The sequence below is a fragment of the Gossypium arboreum genome, chromosome 7 (genome assembly GCF_025698485.1).
Source record: "Gossypium arboreum isolate Shixiya-1 chromosome 7, ASM2569848v2, whole genome shotgun sequence".
NCBI lineage: Eukaryota > Viridiplantae > Streptophyta > Magnoliopsida > Malvales > Malvaceae > Gossypium > Gossypium arboreum.
In genome coordinates this window covers 97,424,981-97,437,886 of record NC_069076.1, presented here as the reverse complement: position 1 = coordinate 97,437,886, position 12,906 = coordinate 97,424,981, and the positions used below count along the sequence as shown (strand labels likewise).

Genomic DNA, 12,906 nt, shown 5'->3' with positions numbered 1-12,906 from the left:
AAACTATCACTCGACTATTAATAAATTTATACTTTGGTCACTTAATTTCGAAAATTCATAAATTGGTTGCTAAACTGTTTTAAGGTTACAAGTTGATCACTATCTCATTTAGTTGCTAACATATGTGAAATGTAGGGATAAGTAAACTAATAGTAAGTTCACACTTTGATCTTTTAATTTCAAAAGGTTATAAGTTGGTCTTTGAACTATTAATAAGTTTACAAGTTAACACTTTGTTCACACAATCTTTGCACCAATACCTCTAACGTGATAATCCAAACAGTATCAACAACTTAAGTCCCAAACACTAGCAATGCCATTGTCAGCCCTATGTCACCTCTAACCAACTCAATAACCCTTCGTTCTTAATTCACTCACCATTTCTCCATCAATAAAAACCATAACCCTAAAAAACCCATAATTAAGTTATTCGAGCCACAATAAAAACGAACATAAATATGAAAAAAAGAAGAAGAAGAAGAAAGTCTCCTATTTCAACAAGCCTCAAACATGACCTATAGAAGCAAAAGGTGTAACACCCCGTACCTGAGACCGTTTCCGGAGTCGAACACGAGGTGTTAACGGACTTAATTCATTAATTAAACAGCTCATACAATTCATTTTAAAATTTCCAGACAAGTTAGCTAACTGCATCACAGTCGCTTTAAAAATCATATCTCGAGTTACGAAACTTGAAATCCAATTCCGTAAATTTTTCCTGAAACTAGACTCATATATATATCTACTAATTTTTTCTAGAATTTTGGTTGGGCCAATTAGTACAGTTTATTAGTTAAAGTCTCCCTGTTTCAGGGTTCAACTACTCTGACCTCTGTGTATTACGAATCAGATATCTCCTGTACAGAGCTTCAATGACTATGCCGTTTATCTCTAATAAAACTAGACTCAATAAGGAATCTGTAAATATAAAGCATGACTTCTAATTATCTTTGTAAAATTTATGGTGAATTTCCAAATTCAGAACAGGGGATCCAGAAATCGCTCTGGCCCTATTTCACAAAAATTTAAACATCTCATAAAATATAGCTCATATACCTGTTTCGCTTATTCCATATGAAAATAGACTAATCAAACTTCAATTCCATAACTTACTCATTATTTAATTCCATTTCTACTATTTTTAGTGATTTTTTAAACTCACGTCACTGCTGCTGTCTGAATCTATTTTATGGTAAATTTTACCTATTTCATGGTTTCCATGGATTAGCTAGCAATTTGACATACATAATACCAAATATGATCATGATTAGCCATTCCAATGGCTAATCATTACCAAGCATTTCTATTTCCATACCACTCAATAACCATATCATAAGACCATATATACAAAATGATTATAATGCTATACATGCCATACTCAAAATATACAAGCCATTATGCCAAGATGGTATACGGATAGTGTGGCGTGCCTCCGACCGTTTCCGATTTCGAGCTGGCTTGTCAACACTACAAGGAATGAAAAGGAGGAGTAAGCATAAATGCTTAGTAAGCTCACATGCAAATAGCAAGTAACATAATCATATAAGCAAACATAAAACATCATTTGCATAATCATCACCAAGACATTCATATCACCTTTTCATTTATCATCTTACCATATTGTTGTTATATCGAGTTTTCAACCCGAGGGTTAAGTACATACCTGTTCAAAGTATCCATTTCACAACACTTACCAATACGTCCCTTTCATCTTGAGTATTCCTCCATTTGAGTAGAACTTTACCCGTTGAACACATCGGAATATAATTCGGATACATGGATAACTTGCACATAAGTGCCACATATGTAGCCAAGCTACCATGTAACCCGCCCATAAGTGAACTCGGACTCAACTCAACGAGCTCGGGCGTTCGCATCCATAAGTGAACTCGGACTCAACTCAACGAGTTCGGATGCCTAGTTACATCTCACGAACTCGGACTCAACTCAACGAGTTCGGACGCTCGCATCCATAAGTGAACTCGGACTCAACTCAACGAGTTCGGATGCCCAAATATCCCAGTGACATGTCACTTGTATCCTAATCCATTCCTGAGGTTCAACGGGACCTTTTTCCCAATCATGTGTCTCAACCATCTTCTACGGAATGCCGATCTGATACTCGGTAGTATTTCACATTTTCCAAGTATATCACATAATTTGACATATTATCAAACAATTATCACAAGTATAATATTTCATAATAATTATCATATCATTTAAAAAACATTAAAACATTTAAAATAATAACTATGTTACCAACATTTACATATGAACTTACCTCGTATGCGAAAATGGCTATTTTACCATTTCGTCCACAACTTGGTATTTTCCCCATTTTAGCCCAATTTCAGTTTTCCTTGCTCTATCATTTAAAATATAGTCTAATTAGGACTCACATTATTCAAATTGACCCAAAATCATATTTTGGAAAAATTACAATTTTGCCCCTAAACTTTTGCATATTTACACTTTTGCCCCAAAGCTCGTAAATTAAAATTCAGCCTATTTTCTTATGTTTTATGACATGCTGATCATTTTCCTTCTATGGAAACATCAAATTCTCACTCTAACATGTACTTATGACTATTAGTTATTTTTACCGATTAAGCCCTTTTGCTCGTTTTCACTTAAACCGAGTAGCACAAGTTGTCTAACATAATTTAAAACCTCATATTCTATCATAAAACACCAAAATACACAAATTTCACCTATGGGTATTTTTCCAAATATAAACCCTAGGTTAAATTATTGCTAGCATAAGCTAAATCGAGCTAAGGGACTCCAAAAACGTAAAAATCATTAAAAAGCGAGGCTAGAACGGACTCACAATCGAGCTTGGAAGCTTGAAAACCCTAGCCATGGTTTCTCCTTGCTATATTCGGCCATGGGGTTGAAGATGAGCAAAATTGGCTTTTAATTTTGTATTTTAAATATTTAAATATTTAAAAATAATATTTAAAATTTAAAAAGTAATTTCAAAATATATATTTAAAATTTAAAAATATATATTAATAAAATATTTCAAATATATATTTCAAGATTTTAAAGTTAATAATAATAAATAAAATAAAATAAAATAAATAAAATAAAATAAAATAAAACAAAAGAAAAGTCAAAAGTATAAAAAAAAACAAGGACTGACGTGGCGAGAACACGGTGGCGCCATTTAAGTTGGCTCCACCGAAAAATGGTTAATTTTTGAAGTCCTCTCATGTTTTCAAAAATTTGATATTTTCCTAATATTTACACGGTGGCGCCATTCTACATGGCTCCACCAAAAATTAATTTTTATGCTCTCTCTGTGATGTGGCAAGTTGGTGGCGTCATATAATATTGCTTCACCAACTTTTCTTGTAGAATTCAGTCATTTTGGTACTTAATTAAAATTAAGAGGTTATTTTAATAAAAGGCCCAAGTAACTCTTTGGGCTTTGCATTGCATAGCATTTGATTGGTTCTGACTACGCTTTAGCCATTTGATTCCGTCGAATTTTTAATTTTTTAAGGCCAAACTATAAAATAATCATTTTGTTAGCCTCAAATTATATTTTAGTTATTTATCTTTAAAATATTACGTTTTAATCATTTACATTAATATTTTGTTACAATATGATCACTCCTCCGTTAAGCTCCTAATAATATTCCTACATGGCGGTTTAAATGGATTTTAAAAGCTAACTTAAGTGTCACTAACTTTTGAAAAATCAAATTGACTACTACCATGTAGTTGATAAAAATTCAAAGCTCTACACTTTTTATGATCTAAATAATCATAAAATCTCACTATAAAAAGAAAAAACTTGATAAGAAACATAAAAGTTGTACTTGAAATCACAACTATATCATTTATCTTCAAATCCATTTATTACATAATTTGAAAATAATTGTGTCGGGATGCACGCAACTGGAAAACTAATACAATTAGAACGTGGCAAAAGAAAAAAGTGTTACTCAACAACACCACCACAAATTCATGTTACAGATCCTAAAAATGAAAAAAGATAATGTAACAACCGATCCAATTAAGAACATTCTCTATCACAAGAAAATTACAGCAGAGCACTTATTTACAAGACGACTTGGCAGGAACAATAATTTAGGAAATCCTTTGGTGACCACACCTGGACACCAAAGAATTTAAGCGTTATCGGAAAATGCAAAATTGTTGTAGAAATCACATATCTAGAATGATGTAAACCCCCAACATCAAGAAGGGTCTAGAAATGTTTAGTTAGGCTATTAAAAAGTGCATAAATGATAAATTTGCAGATTTTAAGAAAATATTCAATCTGCTATGGAAGTAAACTAGCAGAACCCAATTCACATTGCAGACTGCTCAGCACTTCGAACAGCAAAATCCAACCGAAACATTTCAAACATGCCCATGCTTTGTTGACCTTTGACACAATAATCGAAATTACAGAAAATGTACAACCAGACAAGCTGTAGATAGTGCAACAAAAAAATAACAATATATTTATATTTTCTACTTTTTGAGAATGCCCAAAAAGGAACACAAAAATAACACAAAAATATCAATATTTCATTTTATAGCATCTAAGCTAGCTAAGTCTTTAAGAGGCATTATTTTATTATTATTGTGACGGGCAATATATTTTGAAGTAAACAACATACCTGAGAACGTAAATATGGAACAGATACAGTTGTAAACACAAATCCTGCAATTATATAATATAAAGGAGGTATACCCTTGTTGTGTGCTGGAATAAGCTTTCTGTATGATGTAAGTTTGATGTTGAAATTTAGAATCACAGAATTACGTAGAACTTTAATACCTAAACTATCCCCAGCATAACTTTGTGACACTAGGTAACTAAAACCTATGCGTTCTCCATGTCTAAAAGGAACTGAGAAAACATTGAGAACAATATCAGAAAAAATGTGTAGAAGGATTGAATAGATTAGAAAAGAGAATAATTGAACAGTTTCCAATTTTCCTGATAAAAATCTTGATAGGATTGTTAGCTATCTGTTCTCAAGATAACAGTGTTCTATGTATTACCACTTTTGACATAACTAACAACTTCCATTAGGATAGTTATTCAAGTACTCAATCAAGTTCATAGTTGTGAAGATAGTAGTAGTTAGTCGTAAATAGATTCATAATCGAGTTAATCCATGAATTCATCTAAAAGGCATCATCAGAAAAGTTCTCCTTTCAATGCCACCCTCACTATTGTTGGGATAGAGCAGTTTAACTTTTAATTTTATAAAGCTCTATGAACACAAATGTGAAGTAATGATTAACATATTACAAGTATTTTCCAGGAACATACACGGTTATTTAGTTCAAGACGAGAGACGACTATAAAATAGAAGAAATAAACTTCAAATAAAAAAAATAAACTTCTATATGGATGCCACTTATAAATCCCTCTATCTTGCCACTTATATTTTATTTTCACAATAATTTGACTCACACAATTCTAACAAGACGTTTGCATAAAAATCCACTAAAACTATAATATGTACTCCAAGAGTCAGGGTCTTATTCATGTTAGGTAATTTTGGTACTCGTGTTTATCCACCCAACCAAAGATAAATAGCTACAAGGAGAGAAAAGAGTAGCATAGTATGCCAAAAAATCGAGTACCTGATTGATGCTGTAGAAATTATTTCACCACCTCTCCGAATAGCGATGTAGAAGCCACTATAGTTCAATCGGTTGAAGTGGACCTTTAAAGATAAAAATAGCATTTGCAAATGGTTAGAAAATTGATTTGCAAGACAAAAATACAAACAAACAGGTACAAAAGCATAGTTTATATCTTTTGTAAATTTTGCCATTATTCTTTTTTTATCTAAATTTGGCCCTTAAGCTTTTAAAAAGAATTAATTTGTTTTTTTAAATGGAAATACTAACTAAAACATTAATTTTTTAACGATATTGACATGGCAATCTATATGGCAGCCCTCTTGTACTTCATTTTGACATAACACTAATTTTCTTATATGTCATCTCAATAAATAATTTAAAATTTATAAAATATTAAAATTTAAAAATTAAAATCCAAGAAAAATTTATAAAAGATCATAAAAATTAAAAAGTAGTATGAAATATATGTGGATAGTCATGCGGACTTTCATATTTAAAAATTTAATGTTTTAGTTAGTTTTATGATAAAAATAATAATAATTCAACTCTTTTAAAAGATTAATAGTCAAATTGAATTCTATTTTTTAAAGGATGGGGCCAATTTAATTAAAAAAGCGAATAAGAGCTAAATTATCAAAATATGTAAACATTGTGGACAAAATTTAACATTATGTCAAACAATAAATGTACTTTCCAAATTTATTGATATGTTAAAAGGGGAAATTTTGGTTCACCAGGTGTAGTTAAAATATCCTTTCATTTTTGTATATGTCTTTTAAATCCATAATTTATATATAAAAGTCAATTTAAATTTATTATTAGAGTAAACTATCACTCGACTATTAATAAATTTATACTTTGGTCACTTAATTTCGAAAATTCAAAATTGGTTGCTTAAACTGTTTTAAGGTTACAAGTTGATCACTATCTCATTTAGTTGCTAACATATGTGAAATGTAGGGATAAGTAAACTAATAGTAAGTTCACACTTTGATCTTTTAATTTCAAAAGGTTATAAGTTGGTCTTTGAACTATTAATAAGTTTACAAGTTAACACTTTGTTCACACAATCTTTGCACCAATACCTCTAACGTGATAATCCAAGCAGTATCAACAACTTAAGTCCCAAACACTAGCAATGCCATTGTCAGCCCTATGTCACCTCTAACCAACTCAATAACCCTTCGTTCTTAATTCACTCACCATTTCTCCATCAATAAAAACCATAACCCTAAAAACCCATAATTAAGTTATTCGAGCCACAATAAAAGCGAACATAAATATGAAAAAGAAGAAGAAGAAGAAAGTCTCCTATTTCAACAAGCCTCAAACATGACCTATAGAAGCAAAAGGTGTAACACCCGTACACTGAGACCGTTTCGAGTCGAACACGAGGTGTTAACGGACTTAATTCATTAATTAAACAGCTCATACAATTCATTTTAAAATTTCCAGACAAGTTAGCTAACTGCATCACAGTCGCTTTAAAAATCATATCTCGAGTTACGAAACTTGAAATCCAATTCGTAAATTTTTCCTGAAACTAGACTCATATATATATCTACTAATTTTTTCTAGAATTTTGGTTGGGCCAATTAGTACAGTTTATTAGTTAAAGTCTCCCTGTTTCAGGGTTCAACTACTCTGACCTCTGTGTATTACGAATCAGATATCTCCCTGTACAGAGCTTCAATGACTATGCCGTTTATCTCTAATAAAACTAGACTCAATAAGGAATCTGTAAATATAAAGCATGACTTCTAATTATCTTTGTAAAATTTATGGTGAATTTCCAAATTCAGAACAGGGGATCCAGAAATCGCTCTGGCCCTATTTCACAAAAATTTAAACATCTCATAAAATATAGCTCATATACCTGTTTCGCTTATTCCATATGAAAATAGACTAATCAAACTTCAATTCCATAACTTACTCATTATTTAATTCCATTTCTACTATTTTTAGTGATTTTTTAAACTCACGTCACTGCTGCTGTCTGAATCTATTTTATGGTAAATTTTACCTATTTCATGGTTTCCATGGATTAGCTAGCAATTTGACATACATAATACCAAATATGATCATGATTAGCCATTCCAATGGCTAATCATTATAAGCATTTCTATTTCCATACCACTCAATAACCATATCATAAGACCATATATACAAAATGATTATAATGCTATACATGCCATACTCAAAATATACAAGCCATTATGCCAAGATGGTATACGGATAGTGTGGCGTGCCTCCGACCGTTTCCGATTTCCGAGCTGGCTTGTCAACACTACAAGGAATGAAAAGGAGGAGTAAGCATAAATGCTTAGTAAGCTCACATGCAAATAGCAAGTAACATAATCATATAAGCAAACATAAAACATCATTTGCATAATCATCACCAAGACATTCATATCACCTTTTCATTTATCATCTTACCATATTGTTGTTATATCGAGTTTTCAACCCGAGGGTTAAGTACATACCTGTTCAAAGTATCCATTTCACAACACTTACCAATACGTCCCTTTCATCTTGAGTATTCCTCCATTTGAGTAGAACTTTACCCGTTGAACACATCGGAATATAATTCGGATACATGGATAACTTGCACATAAGTGCCACATATGTAGCCAAGCTACCATGTAACCCGCCCATAAGTGAACTCGGACTCAACTCAACGAGCTCGGGCGTTCGCATCCATAAGTGAACTCGGACTCAACTCAACGAGTTCGGATGCCTAGTTACATCTCACGAACTCGGACTCAACTCAACGAGTTCGACGCTCGCATCCATAAGTGAACTCGGACTCAACTCAACGAGTTCGGATGCCCAAATATCCCAGTGACATGTCACTTGTATCCTAATCCATTCCTGAGGTTCAACGGACCTTTTCCCAATCATGTGTCTCAACCATCTTCTACGGAATGCCGATCTGATACTCGGTAGTATTTCACATTTTCCAAGTATATCACATAATTTGACATATTATCAAACAATTATCACAAGTATAATATTTCATAATAATTATCATATCATTTAAAAAACATTAAAACATTTAAAATAATAACTATGTTACCAACATTTACATATGAACTTACCTCGTGTCTGAAAATGGCTATTTTACCATTTCGTCCACAACTTGGTATTTTCCCCATTTTAGCCGAATTTCAGTTTTCCTTGCTCTATCATTTAAAATATAGTCTAATTAGGACTCACATTATTCAAATTGACCCAAAATCATATTTTGGAAAAATTACAATTTTGCCCCTAAACTTTTGCATATTTACACTTTTGCCCCAAAGCTCGTAAATTAAAATTCAGCCTATTTTCTTATGTTTTATGACATGCTGATCATTTTCCTTCTATGGAAACATCAAATTCTCACTCTAACATGTACTTATGACTATTAGTTATTTTTACTGAATTAAGCCCTTTTGCTCGTTTTCACTTAAAACCGAGTAGCACAAGTTGTCTAACATAATTTAAAACCTCATATTCTATCATAAAACACCAAAATACACAAATTTCACCTATGGGTATTTTTCCAAATATAAACCCTAGGTTAAATTATTGCTAGCATAAGCTAAATCGAGCTAGGGACTCCAAAACGTAAAAATCATTAAAAGCGAGGCTAGAACGGACTCACAATCGAGCTTGGAAGCTTGAAAACCCTAGCCATGGTTTCTCCTTGCTATATTCGGCCATGGGGTTGAAGATGAGCAAAATTGGCTTTTAATTTTGTATTTTAATTCATTTTACCCTAAATGACCAAAATGCCCTTACTACTAAACTTTCCAAAATTCCATCCATGTCCAATTTTTGTCCATAGACTTAGAAATTGGTAAAATTACTCTTTAAGGACCTCTAATTAATAATCTAATTCAATTTTATGCAAAATACTTCTAGAACACAAGTTTTGCAATTTATTCAATTTAGTCCCAAATTTCAAATTAAGCACTTTATGCATAAAATTTCTTCACGAAATTTTCACACAATCATGCAATCATATCATAGACCTTAAAATAATCATAAAATAATTATTTATATCTCGAATTTTGTGGTCACGAAACCACTATTCCGACTAGGCCCAAAATCAGGATATTACAAAAGGACAGAATAAAATTAGCGAAAAGAGAATCAAAATATCAACAAAAAAGGGAAACTCAAACTTACTAGATCTAATCAGAAGCTAGTTAGACAGTTACAGGGGATGGAAGCTCAACCCAAAAGGTCAAGGAGAAAGTTTTACTAAGAAGAGAAACATTTTAGGGTCAAACGACCATGGATAGAGATTGGAGAGCATCTCCGTTAGGGCTTCAAGTTTAAATAAGGCCTATTTATTCATTCCTTTTCTGATGGGCTTTTGCTCAAAAAAGTGCTTTTTCTTTAAAAGCAATAGAGAACAAACAGCAGTGTTGAAATTTTTTTATCTTAAATTAAGCACTTTTGTATAGATGAAAAAGGAGAAATTTTTGGCTTTTCTCAACCAAAAGTGCTTCTTAGCTGGTATTTTACTATTTTAATCTTACTGCTTTTTCTAGATGTTAGAAGATTTTTTCCTTTTCTTATCTTCTTCTCGGTTTGTTCCTCTCCACCGGTGAGTTTTATCTTTTCCTTCTCATCTTCTTCTCTTTCATTTTATGAAATAATTATGAAATATAGTTTAATATTTTCATATTTTTTCAGCTCGATAACGTCGACATCCTGTTTTTCTTCATATTCGAGCTTCTCAACATTCTCAGCTTCTTTGTTTTTCTTCATATTCGAGTTTCTATCCTTTTCATCTTTGTGAACTTTCACCATTGTTTTTATTGTTATGCAAGGATTATGCTTAAAGAGAAACATTTATCTTTGTCTTTGTAGTTTAATTTATTTGTTCTTGTGAAAATAATATACACAGTGTAATCTGCTGCCATTAGCTAGATGTGTTTTTACTGCTCATAAAATAATCTGTGATGGTCTAATACTGGCTTGCATTTGTGTGGTAGATATTTGAGTGATCAACCATTTTTGTTTGGTTAATCTGTGTCAGGTTGGCTTAGATTTGTGTGGTAGATATCTGAGTGATCAACCAAGAGTTCCAATCCCCTTACAACAAAATTTCATTTCAAAAAAGGAAAAATCGTTTCGTATATAACATTTGGTTAACACATTACATCCTGTATATGGACAGTACGAATTTTCAAATGATTTAGTAAAAAGAACACCACCTTAAATAAGCATCATCGCTCCTTAGCACTTTCTACTAGGTTGGTCCAATGCTCGAAAGCAGAACTATTATTTATATCAAATGATTCATAAGCGCGATTATTTAACACAAGGTGTACATATACTTTCCAACATTTTACAGTTTTCCTTGGTTATCCAATCATCCTATGTGCGTGATAACCCTAGTATTAGCTTGTATATGTTTTAGCGTTAATGACCTCTCTATGTTTTATTAGTATGCTTGTTTTGTCATTGAAGCTGCATGGTTTAATTGTGTTTGATGCTATTATTAGTTGTGTTCTCTTTCTTGGTTATTATTCCAGTATTGGAAAGTTGATTTTGATTGAAAAAAAAATCTTAGAATCCTATCTTGATTTTGATACACTTGTAAAAAAATATACTTTTGTGACATTTGAATTTCTTGATTGCTTTACTGGCTAAAACGAATCTGTTCGTATACACAATAGATGAGTATGTCGGCGATTGAAGTTAGTGGTGAAAAAGTGAAAGCAATGTGGGATAAGAGATTGTTAGAAATATTTTGTGATATTTGTATTAAAGAGATATTGAAAGGTAATAGGCCTGGTACTCATTTCACAAAAGATGGATGGTTGAAAATAATGACCAACTTTGAGAAAGAAACGGGCAAGGCTTTTTCACAAAGACAACTTAAAAATAGGTGGGATGCCCTAAAAAAAGAATGGAAAGCTTGGAAGAAACTTAAAGGTGAAGATACTGGTCTAGGGTGGAATCCTATAAAAAGAACCGTTGATGCATTGGATGATTGGTGGGAGAGTAGGCTAAAGGTACATTAATAATTCTGAATATTTTTGTTTTTTTTTCTTATTTATGAGTTTATTGATAATTACTGTTATTAAACTATCATTTGATATGTAGGTTGTGCTTGAAGCTCAAAAATTTAGAACATTGGGTATTGATCCTGAATTCGAAAGGAAGTTAGACTAAATGTTTATGGGGATAGTTGCAACAGGTGATAAAGCATGGGCACCTTCTTCTAGTACACTCCGTAGTGATTTTTTTTAGGATGTTAACAATGAAATACCTGAAGAGAATGAAGAAGAAATTGTGAGAAATGATGTTCACATTTTAAATGATGTTCAAATTGATGGAAACGGTCAAAAAAGAAAAAACCCTGAGATATCAAGTTCACATTTTAAAACTGGAAGAAAGAAATCCTCAAAGCAAATTAGAGGGGCTACAAGATTGTCCAATCAAATAGAAAAATTATGCAATGCAGCTGACAATATGAGTCAAGCCACATCTAGTTTGACTCCTGTTGTGGATCCATATAGTATTCCACAAGCAGTCAAAGTGCTCGACAAAATGTCGGAAGAAGTTTCAGAAGCTAGTCCGCTATACTTTTTCGCACTTAGATTATTGCTCAATAAGGACAATTTATCAATTAATCCCAAGATTAGAGCTTTGTGGCTTAAGACGAAAATAGAGGATAGTTGAAAATTTTCTGATCTTTTAGGGTTCAGAGATATCTATTATGTGACTAAACAAAAATGCTAAACTAGTTTTATCAATTGTTATTTATGTTTGATTTTTGGATATTGAATTTATGTTCTACTTATTTATGTGTAATCTAGTTTTATCAATGGCTGTTTATGTTTGGTTTTTGGATATTGAATTTATGTTCTACTTATTTATGTGTAATCTACTTTTATTAATAGTTGTTTATGTTTGGTCTTTGGATATTGAATTTATATTCTACTTATTTATACTAAATTAGTTTTACCAATACTTGTTTATATATGATTTTGGATGTTGATTTTTCACGGTGATGAGTATAGTTGAGAATTACAATGGTGATAAAAGTGATGATGAAAGGGAAAAGAAAGAGATTTTACAACGCATGGAATGTTTTAACCGATTATTTTTTGTTGCATATTCTTCCGTGCAATTATATTACGAGAAATATATATTGAAGCAACCATGCATGAATTCAAAACAGTCAGGCGAGACATGGATTTGAGAGATCCTTGACGGTCACGAATCACGTTGTATGATTAATTTTAGGATGTCTAAAATGGTATTCACAAGTTTGTTAAGAGT

General features: G+C 31.9%; 1 protein-coding gene across 1 annotated transcript; it reads left to right on the top strand.

The window, feature by feature from the left end:
- The first annotated feature begins 11,300 nt into the window (after positions 1-11,300).
- On the top strand, positions 11,301-12,303 carry LOC128295456 (L10-interacting MYB domain-containing protein-like). Its single transcript, XM_053031035.1, has 2 exons — positions 11,301-11,633; positions 11,872-12,303. The coding sequence occupies exons 1-2, from the start codon at positions 11,301-11,303 to the stop codon at positions 12,301-12,303; spliced, it is 765 nt and encodes a 254-aa protein (XP_052886995.1).
- Positions 12,304-12,906: the final 603 nt, after the last annotated feature.